Source organism: Loxodonta africana, chromosome 27 (genome assembly GCF_030014295.1).
Source record: "Loxodonta africana isolate mLoxAfr1 chromosome 27, mLoxAfr1.hap2, whole genome shotgun sequence".
NCBI classification, from domain to species: Eukaryota; Metazoa; Chordata; class Mammalia; order Proboscidea; family Elephantidae; genus Loxodonta; species Loxodonta africana.
Window position 1 is genome coordinate 36,908,096 of NC_087368.1, and position 26,171 is coordinate 36,934,266.

The 26,171-nt window shown below is 42.8% G+C and overlaps 1 protein-coding gene and 1 long non-coding RNA gene across 6 annotated transcripts in view; both read left to right on the forward strand.

The window, feature by feature from the left end:
• OXSR1 (oxidative stress responsive kinase 1) overlaps positions 1-26,171 on the forward strand; it is a 107,432-nt gene that overhangs the window by 35,886 nt on the left and 45,375 nt on the right. For all 5 annotated transcript variants that reach the window (XM_064277493.1, XM_064277495.1, XM_023554831.2 and 2 more), the window contains 2 exons: positions 11,006-11,147; positions 24,040-24,095. In XM_064277493.1, the coding sequence (XP_064133563.1) occupies positions 11,006-11,147; positions 24,040-24,095 (198 nt within the window). The remainder of the gene's footprint in view (positions 1-11,005; positions 11,148-24,039; positions 24,096-26,171) is intronic.
• On the forward strand, positions 11,154-21,300 carry LOC135228772 (uncharacterized). Its single transcript, XR_010319616.1, has 2 exons — positions 11,154-15,444; positions 16,086-21,300. It is a non-coding gene; the product is annotated as an uncharacterized LOC135228772 (long non-coding RNA).

Consider the following 26,171-nt stretch of genomic DNA (forward strand, 5'->3'; position numbering starts at 1 on the left):
TCTGAGTTCCCCACGAGATGGTATTTTGCGCTGCACTGTATCTGAGTTCCCCACGAGATGGTATTTTGCGCTGCAGTGTATCTGAGTTCCCCACGAGATGGTATTTTGCGCTGCAGTGTATCTGAGTTCCCCACGAGATGGTATTTTGCGCTGCACTGTGTGAGTTCCCCACGAGATGGTATTTTGCGCTGCGCTGTGTGAGTTCCCCACGAGATGGTATTTTGCGCTGCACTGTATCTGAGTTCCCCACGAGATGGTATTTTGCGCTGCACTGTGTGAGTTCCCCACGAGATGGTATTTTGCGCTGCACTGTATCTGAGTTCCCCACGAGATGGTATTTGGCGCTGCGCTGTGTGAGTTCCCCACGAGATGGTATTTTGCGCTGCGCTGTATGAGTTCCCCACGAGATGGTATTTTGCGCTGCGCTGTATGAGTTCCCCACGAGATGGTATTTTGCGCTGCGCTGTGTGAGTTCCCCACGAGATGGTATTTTGCGCTGCGCTGTATCTGAGTTCCCCACGAGATGGTATTTGGCGCTGCGCTGTGTGAGTTCCCCACGAGATGGTATTTTGCGCTGCGCTGTATGAGTTCCCCACGAGATGGTATTTTGCGCTGCGCTGTGTGAGTTCCCCACGAGATGGTATTTTGCGCTGCGCTGTATCTGAGTTCCCCATCACTTTTTTGTCTAATGGTTTTAGTTAGCATCTGTTAAAAATCCTTGCTTGAATCAATCGTTTCCTTAGAGGTTGCAAAATGATGATTTTGCTTATATCAGAATTTCTTTTACATTTATAAACTTTGCATTTTCCTGTGAAGAGGAACTTTGCCTTGTCAACTGGGGCTCTTTGATTAATCTATACTGTAGTTCTTATTGAAGAAGGCAGGATAAATACTTGATAGTTTTTTTTAAGTACCAATTTTCAGACTAAAGTGTTGGCCTAATAGTCATTTCCAGTGGTCGCAAATGAAGCCCCCCCGGTGGGCTTCAGGTGGATAGGACTTTCATTTTTTTGAGTATCGTTATGGACTCAGGGATTTTTATATGCTCAGCGTCTTTCTGTTCAGTATACTCTATTTTTGATGCTCAAGTCGTAGAAAATTTTGTCACTGGGAGTCACTTCCAGCTCACGCTGACGTCTTTTTAACCTGAACCCATCAATCTTTGATTACTGTGTTGTTTTTTAGTTTAAGATTTTCTAGGCTAACTTTTATATTCCTTTTCCCAGAGCAGAATCAGCCAGTTCTCTGAGGGAATGGTATTTAGAAAGCATAGCTTGGATGCTGGCGGTGCTTATCGCTGCTACGGTGTTAATGCTTCTAGACTTTTCTTGGCTGATGGAGCTTGGAGGTAGGGTTTTTTTTTTTAAGAAATCATGATTTGACAGTAATATTTCCAATTAAAATTTAACTTTAAGGCTTTAAAACAAACTTCTTCAATATTATACATTAATCTCTCTTCCCTTACATGGAAAATCTTTATCCCCCATATTATTTATGGGCTTTATCCTGTAATGTATAATTATTTCTTGTTTAGTCCTTACGATAAACATTAAGTATTGCTGGTTACAAACAGTGGAACCTTGGCAGGTATAGAGTGAACATTTTGTTAATTACTTGAAGGCCTGTAGTATGTAGTAAATCAGCTGTTCTGCCAAGGCATGGATTTGAGTCATAGGGCAGGGCTGGCAGGACTAGCAAGCGATGGAGCCGCCTGGCCTGGTCATCACGGCGCTTCTTGGTGTGGGTTTGCGCGTGTATTTTGTGGGAGAACATTGTTTTCCATTTTAGAATGTAGGGTTCAGGAAAAGAGAATCTGTGTTTGTTTAGTTTGCAATTTTAATACTGTATCTCACTGAACACCCTGCTTCCCCAGAGAGGCCGCAAAGGAAAGGCTATGGGCTTTAGAATTAAATCCAGCTTCCCTTCTTAGAAATTATGTGTCATTGGGCAAACTCCTTCCACCCTGTGAACCTGTTTACCTGTCTGTTAGTTGAGGACACCTTTCTGCATTCCCAGGTATTTATGAGGAGCCCGGGAGACGATGTACATGTGTATGAGGCACCTACTACTGTGCTGACATGTAGCAGGTGTACAAGCAATTGTAGACATTAGTAATATTAACTATTAATTATTAAATACTTATTAAACAAATCCCTTGCTCTTTGATGCTTTTCAGTGTAGCCAGAATCACCTTTTTGTTTTAATCCCATTAGTGACACACTGGAGAAACTGGATTGCTTTGTTAAAGACCCTGTTCATATGATGGTTGGAAGCCTTGCTAACACCAACCACCTTTCAAGATGGTGGTCAAGCATGGTTCTTTCAGTATGGACAGATATGGGAATATTAGGTAATACTGTATCTTTCGTTCTTGATCACCTATAGCGTAATTTTACTTGTAATTTATAAAAATGTATAATCCAAAGTTTTTAATGTTTTGCAAAAAAGTTCTCTGATTAATAGGAATAAATTGTTTGCTTAATTCTCTCATCCATGCCTGTATGCGAGTCCATCCTTTCTGCTATTCTTAAGCAGAATGACTTTTTTTTTCCTAAAAGAATCCTTACTCATCTTTCAGTGTGTATATGTTGTGGTCACAGAAGGAGCAGGACGTGTAGCTGGGGAGAAGGGGTGTCTTTTGGTCTTAGATTTTCTGGGACAATGTCCAGTTTTTCTAGCGGAAAAATTTTCAGACACGTTCCATGTATAACTTTTTGTAGTTACGTATATCTTATGAGTCAGCATAATCATTATATCTAAAGTTTTAAAAATATTAATATGTTTTGCTTCATTTTTAGAATGATGAAATCCTCCTTTTATTGTTATAAAGTGAATAAACATTTAAACTGAAGAACTGTGTTAAACAGTTTAGAAAACAAGCTAGAGCTAAGCACAACTTAAAATTTTTTTTTTTAATGTAATGGGAAGTTGTGTCAGGATTCTAGCTCAATTAAAATGCTAATTATCAGATACTTATTAATCACCAATACATTGCTAATCAAACTGTCGGTTCCTTGCTGTCATGGACCTTGTACTGAATAGGGAAAAGTTATAATTAAGTAATTTTTCCTCTGTAGAGTGCTGTGGAGAAGTATCTATCTGGTGCTGTGGGAGGAAGTAACAGGAGAACTTAACCTTTTGAGGGAGGATGGAAGGGGTGGGGTTAAGAAAGGCTTACCTCAGGAGGCAGTGTTCAGCTGAGACCTAACTGGCCAAGCGAAATGGGGGTAGAGGTGGTACTGGGAAGGACTGAAGGAGCAATCCAGGTGGAGGGAGCACTGCAGAAAAGGGTCTGGGGGCAGGATGGAGGCGTGTGGTGTCTCTTGGGAACTGAGAGGAGATCAGACCCGGAACAGAGAGGTTGTGAGAGGAGAGAACGTGCCTTACCAATAAGCAAGGGCTCACTTGACTATTAAAAAACGTAAATAGCCATAGTTAACTGAAATGTGTACTAAGCGCCATCTTTTCCATCAGCTTTTCAGCTGAAAGATTTAAAAACAAAAGTATGTTTTTGATTTAGCAGCTTCAAGCTGATTAAATTCCAAAATGAAAAGCAACTTACACTTGTCAACCAGGTGTGCATCATGGTTAAAGTAAGTTTAACTCAGTGTCTCAATATTAATGATTTTGTAATACTTCTTTATAACAGTAATATTCTTATCTTTTGCTAACTAAAACCCTGACGGTGAATGTGAGATTTACTAAAATTACTAACAGAAAGTTAATCTTTAGAAATTGGGAGCACTTTTGATGTACATCGCTATTTCCACAATTTATTACCATCAAAGTACACTGTAAGGTTTTTTTTTTAAATAAAAATAATTAAGAAAGGTTCTGAGAGGAAAAGAGAAAGATATATCCGTAAGACTTAAAAAGATGAAGTGTAGAAATGCAGAAATCTAATTTAAATTTATTGTCTTACATAGTGAATTATTTTGTTCTTAAAGAATGCCCTAAACTTTGTTGTCTTCTAAGAGATAAAAGGTATGGGAACTTCTTTGGTATAAACAAGACCCAGGTGAAATACCTGGTATTAACAGTGAGCAGCTTTGGATGTTTAGGCAAGAGGGGAGGGGTTTAAGATGCAGTTTGTTGAGTCCTACCTCACATGTCCTGAGTAACATTCTGTAGGGTTTGAGAACCTGCATTCATAACTGTCTTGCCAAGTAATCCTGCATATATTAAAATTTGAAAACTGATTATTGCTGTAGAATATTTCTTCCAGATCGTGCCCAAAGACGTAATACTGTGTGCACTGCGTCTTGGTCATCTAGTGCTGCTTGCTGTAACAGAAATACCACAACTGAATGGCTTTAACGAAGAGAAATTTATTCTCTCAGAGTTGGGGAGGCTAGAAGTCTGAATTCAGGGCATCAGCTCCAGGGGAAGGCTTTCTCTCTTGGTTGACTCTGGGGGAGTCAGTCTTCCTCTGGTTTAGGAGCTTCTCAGCGCGGGGACCCCTAGTCCATAGGATATGCTGCACTCCTGGCACTACTTTCTTGGTGGTATAAGGTCCCGCTGTCTCTCTGCTCCTTTCTTTTATATCTCAAAAGAGATTAAGACACAACCCAATCTTGAAGATTGAGTCCTGCCTGGTTAACATAACTGCCTCTAATCCTGCCTCATTAACATCATAAAGGTAGGATTTATAACACATAGGAAAATCACATCAGATTACAAAATGGTGGACAACCACACAATGCTGAAAATCATGGCCTAGCCAAGTTGACACACATTTCTGGGGGACATGATTCAGTCTGTAACACACTGTTACGGACTTCCACTCATTACTTCTACCTTTCTTTAGGCATTAATTTGAGTTGTCCAGTGATAGCCTACAGTCTCCTTTTGCTTAGCATATTTTACTTTCACCTTTCCCTTAGAGCAAAATATACCCTTTGCTGTTGAGTTGGTTCTGACTCATCGCGACCCTATAGGGCAGAGTAGAACTGCCTCATAAAGAGTTTCCAAGGAGCGGCTGGTGGATTCAAACTGCTGACGTTTTGGTTAGCAGCTGAGCTCTTAAGCACTGTGCCTTTCCCTTAGTTGATATGAACTACCCTGTGTAACTCTGATATTTGAAGAGGGTAGATTGCATACGCCATGGCTGAGTTAGATGCTGCAAAATGCAAAGGAAATAACATGGAAAAGAAGGGGAACCTTCCAGATAAATATTTGTCAGTTAAGGGCAAAGGCTTTAGTGGCACATTAATCCCTCCACTTGTAAGTTATACTGTTGGGAGGAGACCAAAATTGAAGAGAAACTGTTAGGCCAGGGGAAGCCTTGTTCAGAATGTTCTGGATATAGACCGGGATGTCCAGTGCTTCAGTGTCCTTATTGATCATTGGGTGATGGGAAATCAGTGAAAACCTTCTAAGTTTTTGAAAAGGAGCTCATGGCACCCGTTCCTTCTTCGAGCCCTTTGAAAATACAGACTTAATTTTTTCACATGCCCTAAGATCTTAGTGGAAGACCCTGGGTGGCATGAATGGTTGAGTGTTCAGCTGTTAGCCCAGAGGTTGGTGGTTTGAACCCACCCAAAGGCACCTTGGAAGACAGGCCTGGCGATCTGCTTCTCAAAGGTCACAGCCTTGGAAACACTGTGAAGCCGTTCTACTCTGCACACACGGGGTCACCGTGAGTCAAAATCAACTCTACCTCAAAAACAACAAGATCTTTGGTGTTTCATTTCTTTGATCTACCAGACTGGAAGTACCCTTAAAGTCAGCAGTTGTGTCATATATGTCTTGGCATATCCTGTGGCACTCAGCCCTAGAGCTTGGGTATAATAAGGCTTACTCAATTGCTGAATGAATAAATTGAGTTAACTTTTAATTTCCAGTAAGAATGTGCATCCTTTACGTTAAAAACATGAAACTTGATCTGTGGGTATTCAGATGTTGCCTTCTTGGAGAGAGGAAGAGAACCCAGTGTAATTATGTGTTAGGAAAAGCTATCTGGACTCTGTACCTTCTCTGGTTCATTGTCTCCAGAGAGTAAACAATCTATCTCCTTCTAGAACTGGGGACCAGGGGAGGAGGAAGGATCAGGGAATCTTATTCTCATATAGACTTTGAACCAGTTTTCCTGTTTTCAGCCTTTGTTTCAGTCTTACCTCACTTCCTCTTACGTGGTACTTGGTGTCTATAGTTCTGAGTCTTTCTGGAGCCCTAGGTGAGGGTCCACTTTTTTCTAATTGGCATACTTCTCTGTATAAGCACTGCAGTTTCAGATTGCTTAGTCAGTTACCTTTTCTTTTTCTGCTTTACTTCTTCTAAAAAGTTGTTCACTTCTCTCTTATGTTTATGCTTTTTTTTTAATACCAGTTTATCAAGTTAGTGGATTTCTAGTGGGAGCCAAAATAAATGTGTGTTCAGTCCTCCATGTTTTTGAGGAATCTAGTTAGACGACTTCTTTCCGTGTGTTTGGCAGTACATTGTTTCTTTTTAAGAGTGTGAAATAAAAGTACCTAACGGTAAGTTTTCAAAAGAAGCCTGTAAGTAGTTGTTTTGATTTGAGTCTTGATCATTGAGGTATTGTGTCAAGAAGTGGGTATTGAGTCTCTTCAGTGCAGCCTATGTTATGTTCCAGACTTTTTTGTCTTTTTTTATTGCGGTAAAAATATATATAACAAAACATTTGCCATTTTGGCGTTTTTTACGTGTTCAATGCAGCGCACTGATTTTATTCATCATGTTGTGGAACCGTTACTACTATTCATTTCCAAATTATCTCGACTCCATTAGCAGGAATCAGCTCCTGCCCCCCTCCCCCCTCCCTCCTCGCCCCCATGACCATTAATAAACTTTAGTCTCTATACATTTGCCTTTTCTAGGTATTTCATGTAAGTGCGATTGTAAAATATCGGTCCTTTTTGCTTGTCAGACTTGATACAGGCAGTCCCAAGATTACAAATGAGTTCCATTCCTAAATCTTTTTTTAAGTTGAATTTGTACGTAAATTGGGAACGGCTAGGTATGGTTTGTATCTAATATCAGTTAGTGAGATGTTTGTCTTAGTGTATAGCGTACCTTTCTGTGCGTAAAAAACATTAAACATTTCCAGGCACGCTAAAACGTCTTTAACGTAATCAGTAATGATAATAACGATGTTTTGATGCACTTTGCAAAGTAGCACCCGTTTGTTGTTATGAGCCATTGTATGTGCCGCGAGTTTTTAATACAGTAGGCTTTGTGGGGTTGGTTTGTGACTGTGGTTGTACATAGTCAGATGTTTGTAACCCGGGGACTGCCTGTAATCTCAATTGCCCTATCTTCAAGTTTGCTGATTCTTCTGCCAGTTCAAATCTACTGTTGAGCCTCTCCAGTGATTTTTCATTTCCATTACTGTACTTTTCAGCTTCAGAGTTTGTTTGGTTCTTTTTTATAATTTCCGTCTCTTTATTGGAATTTTTGTTTTGTTCTTGGACTGTATTCCTGATTTCCTTTAGTTCTTTGTTCATGTTTTTCTTGAGCTCCTTGAGCATATTTAAGTACCGTTGTGTCTGAGGCTGGGTTCTCTAGAGAAGCAAAACCAGTGAAGCGTCTGTGTGTGTGTGTGTGTGTGTGTGTGTGTGTGTGTGTGTGTATATGATATATATACATTTAGAGAGAGCGAGAGGTTTATATCAAGGAAATGGCTCATGCAGTTTTAGAGGCTGGAAAGTTCAAGTCTGTGGGTCAGACTGGAGGCTTCTCCTGATTCGTGTAGCTGCCGGGACTGGTGAACCCAAGATTGGCAGGTCAGACAGCAGACCTCTTGCTTACAGGCTGTAGAGGCTGACGAAGTCCCAAGATGGGCAGGTAAGCTGCTAGCTCAAGCCGCAAGAACCAGAGGTCAGATGAACAGGAGCCGGGTACAAGATCTGGAGCTCGAGCCTGCAAGCCTTGCCAGAAAGTCGACCTATGCTGAATGCAGGCCGTACCCTCAAGGCAGCTCCTTTTCAACTGATTGGCTACTCATAGCAGATCCTATCATGCAGGTGATCACGTCACATCAGATCTCGTCATATAGGTGATCACATCACAACAGGTCCTATCATGAAGGTGATCACATCACATCAGATCTCGTCATATAGGTGATCACATCACATCAGATCTCGTCGTACAGGTGATCACATCACATCAGATCTCGTCATACAGGTGATCACATCACGTCAGATCTCGTCGTATAGGTGATCACGTCACATCAGATCTCATATAGGTGATCACATCAGATCTCATTGTGTAGGTGATCACATCACAGCAGATCTCGTATAGGTGATCACATCAGATCTCGTATAGGTAATCACATCACATCAGATCTCATCGTATAGGTGATCATATCACATCAGATCTTGTCATATAGGTGATCACATCACAGCAGATCTCGTCATACAGGTGATCACATCAGATCTTGTCATATAGGTGATCACATCACATCAGATCTCATTGTATAGGTGATCATATCATCTTGTCATATAGGTGATCACATCACAGCAGATCTCATACAGGTGATCACATCACATCAGATCTCGTCATACAGGTGATCACATCAGATCTTGTCATACAGGTGATCACATCAGATCTTGTCATATAGGTGATCACATCACAGCAGATCTCATCATACAGGTGATCACATCACATCAGATCTCGTCATACAGGTGATCACATCACATCAGATCTCGTCATATAGGTGATCACATCACAGCAGATCTCGTCATATAGGTGATCACATCAGATCTCGTCATACAGATGATCACACCACAGCAGATCTCATCGTACAGGTGATCACATCACATCAGATCTCGTCATATAAGTGATCACATCACATAAGATGTCATATAGGTGATCACATCACAGCAGATCTCGTCGTATAGGTGATTACATCACAGCAGATCCTATCATGAAGGTGATCACATCACATCAGGTCTCATCATATAGGTGATCACCTCACATCAGATCTCGTCGTATAGGTGATTACATCACGTCAGATCTGGTCATATAGGTGATCACATCAGATCTCGTCGTATAGGTGATTACATCATTACTTGGCTGCCAAACTATATCATAACTTGGCCCAGCCAAGTTGACACACAACCTTAATAGTCACGTGTTGTTTTATAGTCTTTGCCTAGTAAGTTCACTGTTTGTTCTTCCTTAGGGACAGTTTCTGTCATTTTTTAGTCTTTTGCATGGGCCATTCTTTCCTCTTTCTTCATATGCCTTGTAATATTTTGTTGAAACTGGGACGTTTAACTATTTTACTGTGGTAACTATGGAAACCAGCTTCTTCCATTTCTCTAGGTTTTGCTTTTCTTTGTTATTTTTATTTTAGCTCCTTGGAAACTCTGTGGGGCAGTTCTACTCTGTCCTATAGGGTCGCTATGAGTCGGAATTGACTCGATGGCACTGGGTTTGGTTTTTTGATTTGTATGCTATAGTTCTGTGTTTCAACACAGGCTCCCCACTTTGGTGCATGTGCCTTGGCCACTTCACCACTGGTTTCCTTGTTTGGGGGTGCTGGCTGTTAGTGTCTCACCACTAGGTTACCTGAGTAGGGGTGCTGGCTGTGCCTTGGAGCACCTGCTGTGGCTGCTTCACTATTAGGATTCCACTGGGGCCCGTGGCTCTGACACGCTGGCCATGCCCTGCTGGCCGTGCCCGTCTGGCTGTGGTAGCTATCACAGATGCACCACAAGATTCCCTGCTTGGGAGTGCTGGCTGTGTAGCTCTAGCGGCAGACTCCCCACCTGGAGACAACAGCTGTTGCATATCACCACCAGGGTCCGTGCCTGGGAGCGTCACCGTCGCTGCTTCACCACTAGGCTGTCTTATTGTGGGGCCACCATCAGTGATTCACTGCCAGCCTCCTTACCTGGAGGTGGTGGCTGTTCTGCTCCAACAGAGACTGCCTGCCTGGGGGTACCAGTCACTGCAGCTGCCCCAAGATAGCCATGCCGAGCTGGGGCGGGGTGGGTGTGGACAGGTGGAGAACCGTTGCTCACCCACTGTTCTTTAATATGTTGCCAGTGTTCCTGATGCAGTGCTCACATTGATGCTCCCATCCTTTGACTGGTGTTTAGACTGTCAATTCCACTTATTTTTGCATGTTGTCTTCTAGATTTGTTGTGGGGGATGGGAGCGCGCGACTGCTTACGCCGCCACCTTGCGCTGCCCTCCGTTCCGTACGTCTTCGCACAGTTTCTGGTATCGGAGATTGTTTCGTTTTGCATCTCTGACCTCGATGGGCTCTTGTACTGTCGGAAATCTTTTGAATCTCTAGCAAAACGTTTTATTATGGTCATCAGTTTTGGCAGTCATTGTGCTGTGATTTTAATTACGATGTAGGGTCCCACCTTCCCATCTTCAGTAGGAGCGTTGCTTCCTGTCCTGGGAGGGTGGGGTTGATAGAGCAATTGTGAAAATAGTTACTGCTGTATCTGGGCTGTCGTTTAAACACAACTGCCATTTTTATTCTTTTCGTATTTTTCTTTGCCTGATTTTATTTCTATAATTTATTAATCTAAATAATTTTAGCCCTTAAGTTAGCTTATATACAGATACAATCTTTACTTTCCAAGTATTTCTTCTCTAATCTGATCTTCATTTCAGTATTTTTCTATCTTTATCAGTACAGCACTGCATTCTCTAATCTGATGTTGGAAGCCTACATTGGTTTGCGGTATCTTACAGTAAAGTGTTGTTGATGAGCATGGTTTCCCTAGGGATTCTTCAGAGGTAGTTAAAAACCCCCTGCCACGTCTTCCAAGTTCTCATTAGAAGTCTGAAGAAGATGCTGAGGAAGCACTGTTATCTGGGTATTAACAGAATGCTTTCTGCTTAAGATGGAAATTGGAAATAAATTATTAATTTTAAGCTTTGCATTTCCTATATGCTATTTTTTCCTTTCTTTCTTACACAGTTAAGTTTATGAAAAGGTTTGCATGTGTTTTGACTCTAAAGTTACTCTGAATTGTATTGAATGAATTAAACATTTATGGGAAACCGTGTCTTCTGCCTCCAGGGTCTGTTCTGGACATTATTAAGCACATTGTGGCAAAGGGAGAACACAAAAGTGGAGTCCTGGATGAGCCCACCATTGCCACCATCCTCAAGGAAGTGCTGGAAGGCTTGGAGTACCTGCATAAGAACGGACAGATTCACAGGTATGTGAGCAGCAGCATTCTTCTCTGTGGGATCAGTGCAGTGACAGGTGATGTGCTCTATCATGTCATTGAACCCACCGTTGCCATCGTCCTCGGAGAAGTGGTGGAAGGCTTGGAGTACCTGCATAAGAATGGACAGAATCACAGGTGTGTGAACAACAGCACTCTTTGTGGGATCAGTGCAGTGGCAGGTGATGTGCTCTGTCATGTCGTTGAGGCCGTTCCCCGGCCTCCTGCACAATTAATCATGATCTCTCAGCGTTCTCATGGCTCTTTGTCAGTATCACTAGTTTCAGTACATTGCGGTTAGGTTAAGCTTTATTACTCTGCTATTAAGCATTTAAAAAGAGTCAAGTGTGTACTTTAGTCAAACTGGAAAATACAAAAACAGGAAAAATCCATAAGTTGCTACCAGGAGATAGTCACTGATAACACTCTGGAATATTGCTTTCCAATTTCTTTTATGTGTTTTGAAAAAAGAATATTTAAAATAATACTGTAAATATAATTTTGTCTGCTACTTTTTTAATTAGTTTTGCACTGTGTCTTGAACATTTTCCCTAATTATTAAAAGCTTTTTGTGAACTAACATTTTGAGAGCTGTGTAACATTTCATCATTCAGGTATTACTGGCTATCCAGACCTGTTGAGTCCCTGAGGACAGATTTGCAGGAATTCACATGGCGATAGGTTCTGTGCTGTCCAGATGTTTAGTCCCTGGATTGTGTCTTCCTTCATCTGAGAGTATCTTTTCATTTTCCCTTCATTTCTGAAGACTATTTTCATTGGGTATAGAATTCATGGTTGACACTTCTTTTTTTCCAGCACTTGGAAGATAACGCGACTTGGTTCTGGTCTCCATGATCTCAGATGAGAAGTCTGCTGTCATTTGAATTGGTGTTCCTGCATAGATAATATGTTGTTTTTCTCTGGTTACTTTCAAGATATTTATCTTTGTCTTTGCTTTCCGCAAGTTTAATTATGATGTGCCTTGATGTGTATTTATTTGGATTTATCTTATTTGGGGCTTGCTAAGCGTCTTGAATCTGTAGGTTTCTGTCTTTCATCAAATTTGGGAAGTTTTCAGCCATTATTTTGTTGAGTACTTTTTCAGCCCCACACGCTCTCCTCTCCTGGAGCTCCGATGATACAAATGTTGGATCTTCTGTTACTGTGCCAGAGTTCCTGAGGCTCTGGGGTTTTTTTTTTTTTTTTTTTGAGTCTCTTTTCTCTCTATTGTTCAGATTAAGTAAATTCTGTTGAAGTGGTCTCAAGTTCACTGATTCTGTTCTGTCTCATCTCCATTCTGCTGTTGAACCCATCCAGTGATTTCTTATTAATTTTTGTTACTGTAATTTTTCAGTGCTATAATTTCATTTGGTTCTGTTTTTATAGCTTATTTGCTGAGATTTTCAATTTATCATTTGAGAATTCATAATTGCATGTTGAAACATTTTTATGATGGCTGTTTTAAAATTCTTCTCAGGTAATTCTAGCCTCTGGTTCATCTCAGTGTTGCCATCAGATAATTGTCTTTTCTTTAAGTTTCTTTAAGTTTATCCTGGTTTCTGGTATGACGAGTGTTTTGTTTGTCGTTTTTTTTTTTAGTTAGATCATGAACATTTTGGATACTAGACTCTTTTTTTGTTTGTATTTTGGATGGTTTAAAACAACAGAGATTTATTGTCTCACAGTTCTGAAGGCTAGAAGTCCAAATTCAAGGTGTTGGCAGGGCCATACCCTCTCTGAAGGCTCAATGAAAGATCCTTTCTTGTTAGGAGACTCTTGATCCCATTTAAAATTATCTACTCAGCTGGCAATTGCTCTACTTTTTGTGGACTGTGGCTCCAGTGAAAATTTGATTGTTGTTCTGCTCTACGTGGTTCACCTGGCACTGCTGGGGCTCCCCTTAGACCCCTGCTGTTGCCATATGTAAGCGTAGGTGCACGTCCCCAGGCCTGGCGCCGCCATGTAGAAGGTCAGACCTGGGCCTGTGGAATGGTGAGTGCTTTCCCATACCCACCATGTGGCTGCCTGACAACAGTGGGGCTCCCACTTAATCTCTGCTAATACTCCCTGTGAGGATGGAAGGTGCTGCTGGATGAAGAGTTGGGAGATGCTGGCTGGGCCTGCTGGTGCTGCTGGTGTGGGCAGTGTGAGGTTGCCTGCTGCACTGGGAGTGGGTTGAGGGATAGAGTTTCACATCTGGTCTTCACTGAAACTGCTGGCTCAGGCATAGGGGGCCTTCCTGCAACTCCAGGTATGGAGGTGGGGGGCGGCGTCTCCTGGGTCTCTGCTAGGCTTACCCTTTGGACAAAGGGAACAGGCTTTTCTTGGTGGCTTTTTTTTGTCTATGCCTGTTGATGGTTCTGGGTTGCAGGACTCTAGTGCCCAATGTGGGATACGTGAGATTAAAAGGAATCCCAGGGGACTTACTGCAAGGCCATTCTTCAAATCCCGAAGTTCCTAGTCACTCTGTCCTCCTCTTTCTTCTTTTAAGTCCTTTTATGATCGTTCAGTTATTTCTGGTAATTTCAGTTGTATTTAAGAGGGAGAAGCAGGGAAAAATGAGCCTATGCCATCTCGTTTGGGTCCAGAACTAGTCTCTAGATTTGGAATAGCACCACCATTTTATTTAAATCTATTTTGTTCCTGAGTTTGGATCATTAGTATGTAACGTTAGAGGTGGTTATGTGACATATGTGACAGTTGTCCAAATATTTTATATTTACGTTGTTTTCAGCATTGTGATGAACATCGTCCTCTGGGATTTTTATTTTTTCTTCAAAGGTTCAGATCCTATCTCTGTTACTTACTACCTGGGAGACCTTTGGCAAGTTACTTAACCCGTCTTTGCTTTGGTTTTCTCATCTGTAAGATGAGAATGATAGTAGTATCTATCTCATAAAGTAGTTGCAAAGATTAAATGAGGTAATATGTATAACTGTGGTGCAATGGATTGCTTTTATACAGCCTCTCTTGCCATGGTCTTATTACTGCCACCAAATGATTGCATTGGACCATGCAAATAAGGTGTTTGTGGTCCACCAAGGGAATTGGACAGCTTGCTAACAATGCAGATAAGGTACATGGCACTCTCGTGGGGGTGAGACCATGCAAATAAGGCATATGGAACACTGACGAGGGGATTGGTCATTTTTGCCATCCTGCTAAGCTTGAAACGATCCATCCCAGAGCAGACAGGGAGGGACGTCACTACCCCAAGAAAGAAGAGCCGTGAGTGGAGTGCCGCCTTTGGACCTGGGATCCCTACATTGATAACCTCCTAGATCTAGGAGACAGAGAGCTGTAAGTCCGGAGGCGACGGGAAGCAGTGGCAGAGAAACATCGGCAGCAGAACCGGGAGATGGCAAGGTGGGCTTCCTGACACATGGAGTGAGAAAGCTGAGCACCTTTGGGCAGGAGGCTTGCTGACAGAGTGGGATGCCTCCAGGCTCTTGTCAGTGGAGCTAGGCTTGTCGACCTGTGGAGCTAGAGAGCTGAGCACCTTCTGGCTGAGGCTTACTGGCAGGGGGAGTGCCCCCAGGCACCTATCTGTAGAGCTGAAGAGATTTGTGACACTAGCCAGAGCAGGGCAGAGGTGAGGCCTCGAGGCCAAGGTCCAGGGAGGGGCCTGCCTGCGGGCACGTCTGAGAAGAACTGATGGAAGAACTGTGTTCTGTGTGTTCCTGAGCCTGAATTGTAACCTGTTACTTCCTAATAAACCCCATAATCTTGAGGATGGTCCATGAGTTCTCTGGGCCATTGCAGTGGGTCATTGAACCCAGCAGAGAAGTAGGGAGTGCTGTGGCAGAGTTGGTAGAAGGATTGGAGGGTGGAGGTATGTCTGACCTCAGGAATTAGTCCTGGGCTGTCGGTGCTGATAATGACTCTCACTTCCACTTTTAAAGTTAGAAGAGGAGGCCACTTGGAATAGTGCCCAGCACACCAGTATCGGTGAGTGCTAGGTGTTATCTGTACCAGAGATCACAGCCTTTTTCTGTAAAGGACTAGCCAGGAGATAGTTTAGGTTTTGCAGGCCAGATGTTCTCTGTTGCCTTTGTATCATGAAAGTAGCCACAGATAATTAGTAAGTGAACGTGCATGGCTGTGTTTTGTCTGAAAACAGGCAGTTGGACGTTTCCACCTGTGGGCTGTAGTTTGTCAGCCCCTGATGTATGTGGCTGTAGAAGATTGCCTTCCTCACAAAACAGTCTGGGCGTAAGTGACATCGACTCAGTGTGGCAGCTTCATGGAGTCGGGCTCAGGCGTCTTCTGTTTTGTTGCTCTTCTCTCTGTAAGTTGTTGCTTTTGTCTGTATGGTCCAAGATGGCTTACTCCCACATCCACATTTCAGTGAAGTGGGGAAAGGGGAAATAAAGGTTATGCCACTTCCAGTTAGCAGTGGTTCTCCAAAGGACATGTGACAATGTCTGGAGACATTTTTGGTTGTCGCAACAGAGGGGTGGGGTGTTCCTGGAATCTAGGGGATAGGGGACAGCCCCCAATGACCAAGAATTATCCGGCCCAAAATGTCAGTAGTGCCGGGGTTGAGAAAACCTGTGTTGAGGGAACAGCTTGGAAGTAGTTTTGTTCACATGACACTTTTGTTCACATAGTGGTTAGAGTGTAAATCACAGTGGTCATATCTAACCTGCTTCGAAGGCTGTGAAACGTTACCTTTCTTCTGAGTGGTCATGTTCTCAGTTAAAATGTCACATTTGTGTGTGTGTGTATGCTTTAATTCTAGAAGGGGGCAGTTAACAGTCTTATAGCAGTATTTTTCCCCCAGAAGATTGCCTGGTGAACGTGGAATCAGGGCTGAGGTAGTTAACTGGGTTATGTTAATTACTGTTACCGAGGAATGTATCCATAGGGTTACGACCATCCAGAAGACTGGGGTCCTCTGTTTTTCAGGGTGCCTTTTCCTCTTTACAGTGCTGGAAGTATACTCCCAAGTGTAACGAGACCGTTCCAGGCCTGCTCCGTGTGGCCATAGAGACGTGAAACGGGTGAAAGCGAAAGCAGCAGCTATGTTTGGTTGGCCAAGCAGAAGACCACACCATGACTTTTCTCGCCAAGATGCCTCCCAGAATAGCTCAGGGGGTTTCTATGGGTGAAGTAAATCGGGTCTGGGGTCTTCAGGAACACCTCGAGGTGGGGCTAGCTTGCTGATTGGTCTGGCCTGGAAAGGCATTCCCAGGGCAGCCTGGCCTTTCTGTCCTTGCTCAGTCTAAAAAGGGGGGGTCTCTCAAACTCAGTCTTAGGCTCAGATCCCTTGCTTCTGAAAGCCTTCCCCCAATCATGGGCTGATGAAGTTTGGTTCCATGTGGTGGGAGAACAGTTCAGGGGTCACCCAGAGGATTGGCGGGGGTGGGGGGCAGAGGTTAATGATTCTGCAAGTGTCAGAAGGGCCAGATTTGGTCTTAACTGGTTCTGTGACCTGCCAGCCCGGCCTCGGATTTTTCTTATCTTGGCCAGAAGCAGTAAACATACCTCAGTAAGGAGATAGCTTAAAGACAGGGAGTTAGTTCCTATATCACAGAAGGTGGTGGGCCTTTGCCTGTTCAGGATGGCGGGCGTGCTGCTGGTCGCCCAAATTTTTACTCTTTGGCCCTATCCCTTATATAGAATAAATAACACATTATTTTAACTGGATACAAAAAAATTGATTAGGTACAGTTTTAGATGAATTCTCTTGCTGTCGTAAGAGTATACCCTCAGGGTTCCTAGTTTATTTATTCTTCCTTGGAGTCAGTTGCTCTCCTTCATCCCCATGAAAAAAGAGGTCATTTTCCTTTGTAAGACTTAAGCAGTTTGGGAAATTTAGACAACTGGAAAGAATTACTCATTTTTTCCTGTGTGGAGTGTATCTATAGATGACTTATTTCACCTATATTGTATGTTGATCTTTTTTTTTTTTTAATGCTCTTGTTCTAAGAGTAGCCTGGTCAAGGTTTTTTGTTTGTATGTGTTTCGGGGGGGAGATGGGCCCTTATGTTTTTCAGTCCATGTTCTCATTACTCATTGAAACCTCAGTGTTGCAGCTTGGTAGTTGTCTTCTTTTAGTCACTTTTCTGGGCTTTTGTTTGCTTATCTGTTTGCCGAAGGATCAAGTTTAAGTGGGTGATTTTTTTTAGACAACACCCTAATCTGAAATTCTAGATGCTTCTACCGTCTTGTGTCACAGCTTTTAGTATACAGATGATGTCCTGTTGGTTGGTAAGTTGGAAGCCTCAGTGTCAAAGGCTGTGACTTGGAGTTTGATCGTACGTCTTCCCCACGGGGTGGATGCTAGATCTGACGAGATGCAAGGGCCTGCTTGGGCAGATGCACAGTGCTCAGTCCCTCTGGCAGCTGAAGGAAACTGCTGTCTTTTTGGCCTTTTCCCCATGTTCTCCACCACCATCAAAAAAGAGGCCTCGCACCCTATTGGGCTTACCTTACACCCTATTAGAGATAGCGTGTGCTGCGCTTGGACATTCAACACGGTCCCTCATGTCAGCTAAACAGTAAATCAGCATCCTTTGAGTGGGGACCAAGTTAACAGGATGCATTGGAAGCTGTCCAGCGTAAGTTCCCCCTGCAGCCTCCCCCTTTTCTCCTGTTATTCACTTCCTGCATTCCTGTGGTACAGTTATTACTATTAATAAACCAACATTGCTATATTATTATTAATTAAAGTCCATAGTTTGCGTCGGGCTTCACTCTTTGTGTTGTACAGTGTTGTGGGTTTTGGCAAATACATAATATCATGTATCCACTATTGCTGTACCATACAGAATAGTTTCACTGCCCTAAAAATGCCCTGTGTTCCTGCGATTCATCCCTGTCCCTCTGGCAACCAGTGATCTTTTCACTGTCTATATTTTTGCCTTTTCCACAGTATTGTAGAGTTGTTGTCATACAGAATGTAGCTTTTCCACACTAGCTTCTTTAACATAGCAGTAGGCATTTAAGGCTCCTCCATGTCTTTTCTTAGCTTGATAGCTCATTCTCATTCCTTATTGACGAATAATACCCCATGGATGTGGAATGGTTGTACCTCAGTTTGTTTACCCATTCATCTATTGGCTCTTCCGATTTTGGGCAATTATGAATAAAGCTGCTGTAAACATTAGTGTGCAGGTCTTTTATGTAGACTTACGTCTTCATCTCGTTTGGGTAAATGCCTAGGAGTGCAATTACTGGGTTTATGGTAAGCCTGTGTTAGCTTTGTAATGAACTGCCAGGCTGTCTTCCGAAGTGGCCGTACCAGTCTGCGTTCCCACTGTCCACGTCCTTGCCAGCATTTGGTGGTGTCAGTGTTGTGGGTTTTAGCCATTCTGATAGGCGCAGTAGCTGTATAGCATCGGGCAGATTTGCTGCAAAAGACCTCTTTTAAGTGTTAAAAAGCAACTAAGGTGCGCCTGACCCAAGCCATGGTATATTTTCGGTCACCTCATACGCATGTAAAAGCTGAACTATGAATAAGGAAGATGGAAGAAGAATTGATGCCTTTGAATTATGGCGTTGGCAAAGAATATTGAATATACCGTGGACTGCTGGAAGAACGAACAAGTCTGTCTTGGAAGAAGTACAGCCAGAATGCTCCTTAGAAGGAGGGACCAGCCCCTGGGAGAAGGACATCATGCTTGGTAAAGTAGAGAGGATCAGCGAAAAAGAAGACGACACTCAGTGAGGTGGATTGACATAGTGGCTGCAACAGTGGGGTAAAGCATAGCAACTGTTGTGAGGATGGTACAGGACCAGGCAGTGTTTTGTTCTGTTGTCCATAGGGTTGCTATGAGTCAAAGCTGACTTGATGGCACATAACAACGGTAGGTGTATAGTGATGTCTCACTGATGGTCTTATCTTAATATAGCCATACTAGCTGTGGAGCCCTGGTTGCACAGTGGTTAAAGCTTGGCTGATAACCAAAAGGTCAACAGTTCAAATCTATCAGCCACTCTTTGGAAACCCTATGGGGCAGCTCTGCTCTGTTGTATAGGGTCCCTATGAGTCAGAAATGACTCAGCGGTTTGGTAAATATATCTTGTACTGTGGCTTTATGAAGCGGTGTCAGTGCTAGCCCCCAACCTTAAACCCACCTAGTACCTAGGTGTGGATTTTAAAACCTGAGCCCCCTAGGCATTTAGGGCAGTATCCCCATTTAATCTCCCCATAGCTTGCTGCTTTGTTTCTTGTGTCTCTTAAATTCTGAACCTTGAGGACTTCTTTCCTTATTTCATGTTCAGGTATGGGATCTGCCCCCCAGTTAATCCAGCACTTCTTTGTGTTTGCAGCCCAGGAAGGCTGGGTTTTAGGGGAAGGACCTGGGTAGTGGTGATGGAAGTTCTCTGTTAGCAGTCTGCCGTGTTCCTGGAATGGGCATTCTCTGTTTCACACTTCAAATCACAGCTCTCAACCTTGGCTGCACATTGGAGTCACCTGGGAATTTTGACAAAGTACTGATGCCTGGGTTCTCCTCCAGAGGTTCCTTTAATTGATCTGGGCTGAGCCTGGGCCTTGGGGCTTTTAAAAGCTCCCGGAGGGATCCTAACATGCAGTCAGCGCTGAGAGCCGCTACTTACACCTTAGCAGTGACCAACTCTGAGAGGCACTGAGGCTTCAGTAGGCTTAGGAGAATGTTGTTTTATTGGAAATGAGAGAAGGATTTTTTAAAATAGGTTTTTCAGCTACTTATGTCTTCAAAGTCCACTTGTTACTTCAGGTCCATTTCTTTGTTAGCCTGGTGGATCAGGTTAAATAATTTTCCTCCATCTCTATGTTGTTTTCCCCTTGAACTTCTAGACTTTGGAGGCTTTGACCAAGATTGAAGGCTCTCTAAATTAGACTGATGTATTTCTCTCTGTGTCTGCCTACTCAGGTCTTTCTCCCGTTGCAAAGAGGTTAGCTGTAGCAGAAATTCTTGGTATTTTAGGTCAGTTTAAGATGTCTAAGTTAGGGTATTTTCCAGCTTTGGCTTTGGCTGATTGCTTCTCTTGATCTTTTTTCAAGTTTTCCATAAGCTGTGCCTGTCAGTGAGTAATAAAGATGTAACGGATAGAAACTTGTGTTCTGACTGGTGAGAAAGTCAAGCTCAGCTGTGATACTCCTCTTAATTTTAAGAGGAATGTGTGACTATGGGGCAACAGGGACATGTGACAAATGGCACCAGGCTGTCTTGACACAGAGTGGGTGGAGGATTTAGCCTGTGTGACTGCTGAGCTGCTCGATGGTCGTCGTGGCACAGTGGGAAAGATTTTTTAACTGAGGACTGTGTTGACTTACAGATCTTCTCCCTGACAAGGTCGGTTGCCCTGACTTGTGGGAGGACAGAACGGGAAGGCTTGTTGCCCGGTGAGCCGCTGGGCTCCACAGTGTTCCTCAGCTCTAACTCCCAGAAGCTGGTGTACAGAGTGCACTTTTCATTTTAAAGGGGAAGCGTGGATTATCTGGGGAATTGATCAGGAAAAGTAGTCACCCAGACTGCAGGCTGTACTGAAAATTGATTGTTTTTACTTATGAAAGGCAAAATGGTACAAACTGGTGTATAGTAAAAAGCCTTCTCAGTATCCATGGAGGTAAGTCATGTTGGTACTATATGCCCTTGATGAGGAGAAAAAGTGGCGTCTTAACTTTTGTGGTTTTCTTCCCGATACGTAATAGCAATGTAATCATGAGAAAAGCATCAGACATATCTGAATAGAGGGACATCTTACAAAATACTTGACCAGTGCTCAAAACTGTTAGGGTCATCTAAAACAAGGAAAGTCTGAGAAACGGTCCCCGCCAAGCGGAGCCTGAGGAGACATGTGACTACGTGTGACGTGGGATTGTGAGTAGGCTTCTGGAGCAGCAGAAGGCACTCGCGAAAGCTGAGGGCCTTTGAATTAACGGTAGACCTCAGTTAATAGCAGTGTATCGACACCTGGTTCACTAATTAGGCAGGAGCACCATGCTCACATAAGATGGTAATAGAGGAACTGGTGCGGGGTATGTGGGAGTTCTCTTTGCAGTTTCTCTGTGAATCTAAAACTGTTCTAAAAAAGAATGCCTGTTAAAAAGGAAAAAAAAGTTCATTCCCCAGTCTCCAGGACCCTGGTCCAAAAGGAACCCCTTCTTGCCATTTTCTTATGACTCCTCTGAGAGATGTTATGCCTGTATAAATACACAGTAAAACCTGTGAAAGCCAGAACCTGTGTAAGGCAGAAACCTGTCAGAGAAGGAAAACTCAACTATTTTCTGCTAAAACGAGATAGGAAAGTGATAAGACTCCACCCTGTCAAAGGTGGAAAACGAGAAAAACAAGGCAGTCCTGTCAAGTTCTGGCTGTCACAGATTTCCCTGTAATATACGTATCCCTCTCCTTTCCAGTTTAAAAAAAAAAAAAAAATGGCAGCATACTCTGTATGGTTTTCTGTTTCACTTAAGAATATAAATGGAGATTGTTCCATATGGACACGCCTAGATACGTCTCATAGTGTCGAAGTACACAGACATCCAGAGCTGAGCTGGTCTCCGACAGACGGACAGTCCCGTCTGTTCTTGCTGTCTGACGGCAGTGTGATAGTTTATAGCCCTGACATCAGGAGGTGGAGAGCGGGGATTGGGACCCAGTGGGGGTTGGCCACAGTCTAGTTTCTTTCAGTGTTCAGTTGGTGTTTTGTGTGTTTATTTAGTTATTTTTCTTTCCAGAAGAGGATTGAAACAGGTTGTCACTTAGTTACATGAATCTGTTTGATGAATACCTAGGAACTGTTTATGTCCTATATGATATTTTAACTGTATTGGGACTTATAGGTCCTGATCATACAAGTATGTGCAGGTGACGCAGAAGTGTATTACGGTACAGACCCAGGCCTTGCTCTTGGTGAAGTGGGGGAGACAGACCCGAAAGCATGTTCCTACTGAGCTGACACTGTATTCCAGCCTGCTGCACAGCGACAGAGGAGGAAGTGACTCCACTGCACTGGTTATGTTCACAGGGTTGTAGGTGTCACTCCAGATGAGCACAGAAAAGGCTCTTGGGAGTTAGTGTTTGACACAGTTGGGTGGCCTTTGTCACCAAGGAAAGGGAATGTCCTCAGCTCTCTGCTGCTGCTGGCCAGCTTCCACCCTACTAAGTCAGCCTCTGGGAAAACGTCCTGTAAACTGCTTGGGTTTGTAAGCAGTACAGAATACACGGTAACATGATTTCCTTATTCTGCAGTGTGTTTTTAGGGAAGGCATCCTATACTGTGGTCTGGTGATGTTGCTGCACACTGTTGTGAGACCGTTGTCCGTTGTTCACCATGAAATGTGTCTAAGGATGGAGGCAAAGGAGCACAGAGACAGGGTAGTGTACTTTTCTGTGACTCCTTTTCATGACAGACAAGGCTCTTCTCCGTGAGCTGCGCTTGCTTTCCTCTCTCGTCCAACCTCCAGGGCTGCCTTTCTTTGGTTGACTGAATTGTTTTTAATTTCAGAATGAATACATGAGTACATTCCCATAAGACATTCCAACACTGTTCGCATGACGTGGATTTCAATTCTTTCCACATTCCACGTTGCTCTCCGTTTGTGTATGGGAAGGTGTAACCTTAACGGTGTCCTACAAAATGTACTGTTTCCCAGTTTGATTTGGTCACCTATCCATGTGTGTTGGAGGGTATTTCACGTCACCTGATTCCATTTCATGGATGTAGCAGGATTTATGGAACTTTCTGCTGTTGTTGGTTGTCTAGGTCATTGCCATATTTATTTATTTCCGAGAGTGCTGCATTGAACCCCCTGTGCATCCCTTATACCTCCTGAGAGTTTCTCTAGGTTATCAAGAAATGGATTATTAGCCCTAATAGGGTTTAAGATTTTTTAATCTTACCAGATACTACTGAAACGTTGCATGAAAAACAAAGCAAGTAGTAGATTTGAACAGACAGTACAGTATTGTTGATGTCGAGAAGAACCAACTACCGGCTTGTCAGTCAGCTCCAACTCATGGCCACCCCACGTGTGTCAGAGTGGAACCATGCTCCATAGGGTTTTCAACGGACAATTTTTCAGAAGTAGATCGCCAGGCTTTCCTTCCGAGTTGCCTCTGGGTGGACTTGAACTTCCAGCCTTTTGGTTAACAGCCAAGTGCATTAACTGCACCACTGTGGGACTCGGGTTGTCGTATGTGATAAAGAAAAACAAAACCCAAACCCATTGTCACTGAGTCACTTCCAACCCATGGTGGCCTTATGTATTACTCCATAGGGCTTTCGTGGCTGTAATCTATATGGAAGTAGATTGCCAGGCTTTCCTTCTACAGGAGGTGGGTTCAAACCACCAGCCCTTAGGTTAGCAGCCAGTCGCGGTATCACCCAGGGGCTTCAGCCATATCACAGGCACATACTTTTAATCAGAGTGAACAGTTGGAAACTTTGGAGAGAATGTTAAACTTGAGAATGATGGTCAAAGAGACTGTGACTTTTTTAGTAATGGTTAGGATTTTATAACAAGAATGTATTCCCGTATTACTGGAGTTGTTAAAGTCAACAATTAAAGTGTAGAGTCTGAATAATTTATACTTTATGCTACAGCCGCAGAGTGATACCTGTTTTCAACTGAGTGTTGACCATTTAAACAAAAAATCCGTATATTTCAAGGGTCACGTTCTTGGGTCACTGTTATCCCAGTCAAGAGTAATCCATTACCTTGGGTTTTCTAGATAATGGCCGTAAGAAGCTACGTCTTATCGTAGCTAACGTTTAGGTTCTGGTACAAGTGTCTTCGATTGCTAAAATTTTATTCTTAGCCTTAATAGAATATTTAAATATTGCCAGTGTCGTTTGAGTAAACAATTGCTTATATGTGATTTCAAAAATAGATTTTTTTTTCCAAAAATAGATATTTTTTATATGTAACTTTTTTTTTTCCTCAAAGAGATGTGAAAGCTGGAAATATTCTTCTTGGAGAAGATGGCTCAGTACAAATTGCAGGTAATTACTAGCCCTTTTTATTTTGATTTACTGATAATTGGATCATATTACTTATTTTCTATGTTTTCCTTAGTTTTCTTTCCTGTTCCTTGGACTGTCTCTGCTTCTTTGAAGCATCTGACATTGACGGACGTGTCCCTGCTGACTCTAAACATACCATCTGCTGCTCGTCCGTCGTTTCTGATCTTAGACCTTTTTTCTGACTGTTATTCATTCTCTTCCAGCTCTTTGTTCCTTACCCCATTAGGGTCTTCTGCTGTGGGTTTTCATGGCTTTCTGTACTTTCCTTTGGAGGGGAAGTAGCCAAGAATTCTCATTGTATTTGAGGATAAATATGCTGCAGGAAGGTGATCAGAACTACTTCTGTTCTGGGAGAAGGAGTGTTTGCCAGTTAGGAAGAGCCGCCCAGGAGGTGGAAGTGTACTTGGGCAGATTCACAGAACTGGAGGGACAAGCGTTGGCGTCCAGTGCCAGTCAAAGGTAGATACCCTAGTGAAACACCTCCTCCTCCCTGCTGATTCTCCTGAGTGGCTGTTTCCAGGGATAGTCCTCTGGGTGGCTGAGGAGTCCTTGGTCTCACTATGCTAGAACAGCTGGGTGTCTGGGCAGGAGGAAGATAATTACCCAAACCTTCAGTTATTCCTTCAAGTCTTAGAAGCCAATTTAGGTGGACATCTTTCTGTCGTCAAGGTAGGGGAATATTTTACCCAAGCCACAAAAAGCTCTAAGAGGAGAAGGTTGATAAAATTGGCTGCTTTCAAATTAGCAACTTCTATGAGTCGAAATTGACCCGGCAGCAACAGGTTTGGTTTTTTAGTTTTTATTCAAGAGGAGCAGAGGTTTACCGTATTTAATAGAGTAAAAGGGCAAGCCACAGATTGAAGAAGATATTCGCAGCAAGAGTAATTGACAAAGGGCTCAAATTTAGAGTATATAAAGAATTCATTAAGAAAAAATCAGGTAACCTGGAGCCATGGTGGCTGGATGAACCCCAAAACTGTTGCCCTGAGATAATCTTTAAATCTTATACCAAAAAATATCCCCCGAAGTCTTCTTAAAGCCAAGCAGTAGTTTAGCTTAACTAGTAACAAACGTCAGCTTTGAGCCTGGTACTCTTTTAGCACCTGTCTGTATAGGATCAAACAGAATAGATGGGAACCGCAGGGGGCCGTGAGTTTATGTTAATGGAGGAGGAACAACTCATAAAAGGAGGATGAGAGTGGTTACACAACTCTGTAATAATCACTGTCTGTCGCTGAATTGTACGTGTAGACATTGTTAAATAGGTATATAAAAAAGGTATATGTTCTGTGTATATTCTCAACACCAACAAAAAATAAGCTTATGGAAAAAAAAGTCAGGTATTCCAATTAAAAAAACGAGCGGAAGGCTGGCATAGACACTTCCCAAACGAAGGACCTCCAAGTGTAAATATAATAAAAGGTGCTCAATCTCATTAGTAATCCATTCATTGCAAAGTAAAATTACGTTGGGATACCACTTTATACCGACTTGCCTGGCAGAAACGTTGGACAGTACCAATTGTTGGTGTGTGTGTGTAAAGCAAGGAAGAAAAACCTCATTCTCTGATTGTGGGAATATAAACTGGCGTAACCATGTTATCTGTTAAGTTGAAGGTATGATGCCCTAACGCTCCGGCTCCTAGTTGTGTGTCCTAGAGAAACTCATACTTACCTGTGCCCTGATGTTCATGATTATTAAAAAGCTCATAACAGTCCAAATGCCCTTCATTAGTAGAATGGATATAGAAATTGCATGATACTGAATAATGATAATAAATTAATAATAATATTCATTTTTATTAGCAATGAAAATGAATAGACCTATAGCTACGTGCAACATTAGTAGATCATAACATAGAGTGAAAGAAGCCAGTCAAAACAGTATAGACACTGTGTGATTCCATTTTTGTCAGTTCAAAACTAGGCTCAAAACAATTACATGATATTGTTTAGCGATGCAAAATTATGTGGTAAACTAAAGAGAAGCAAGGATGTGAATACCGTAAAAGCCAACATAGTGGTGGCTATGGGAGTGGGGCATAGAGGTGATACA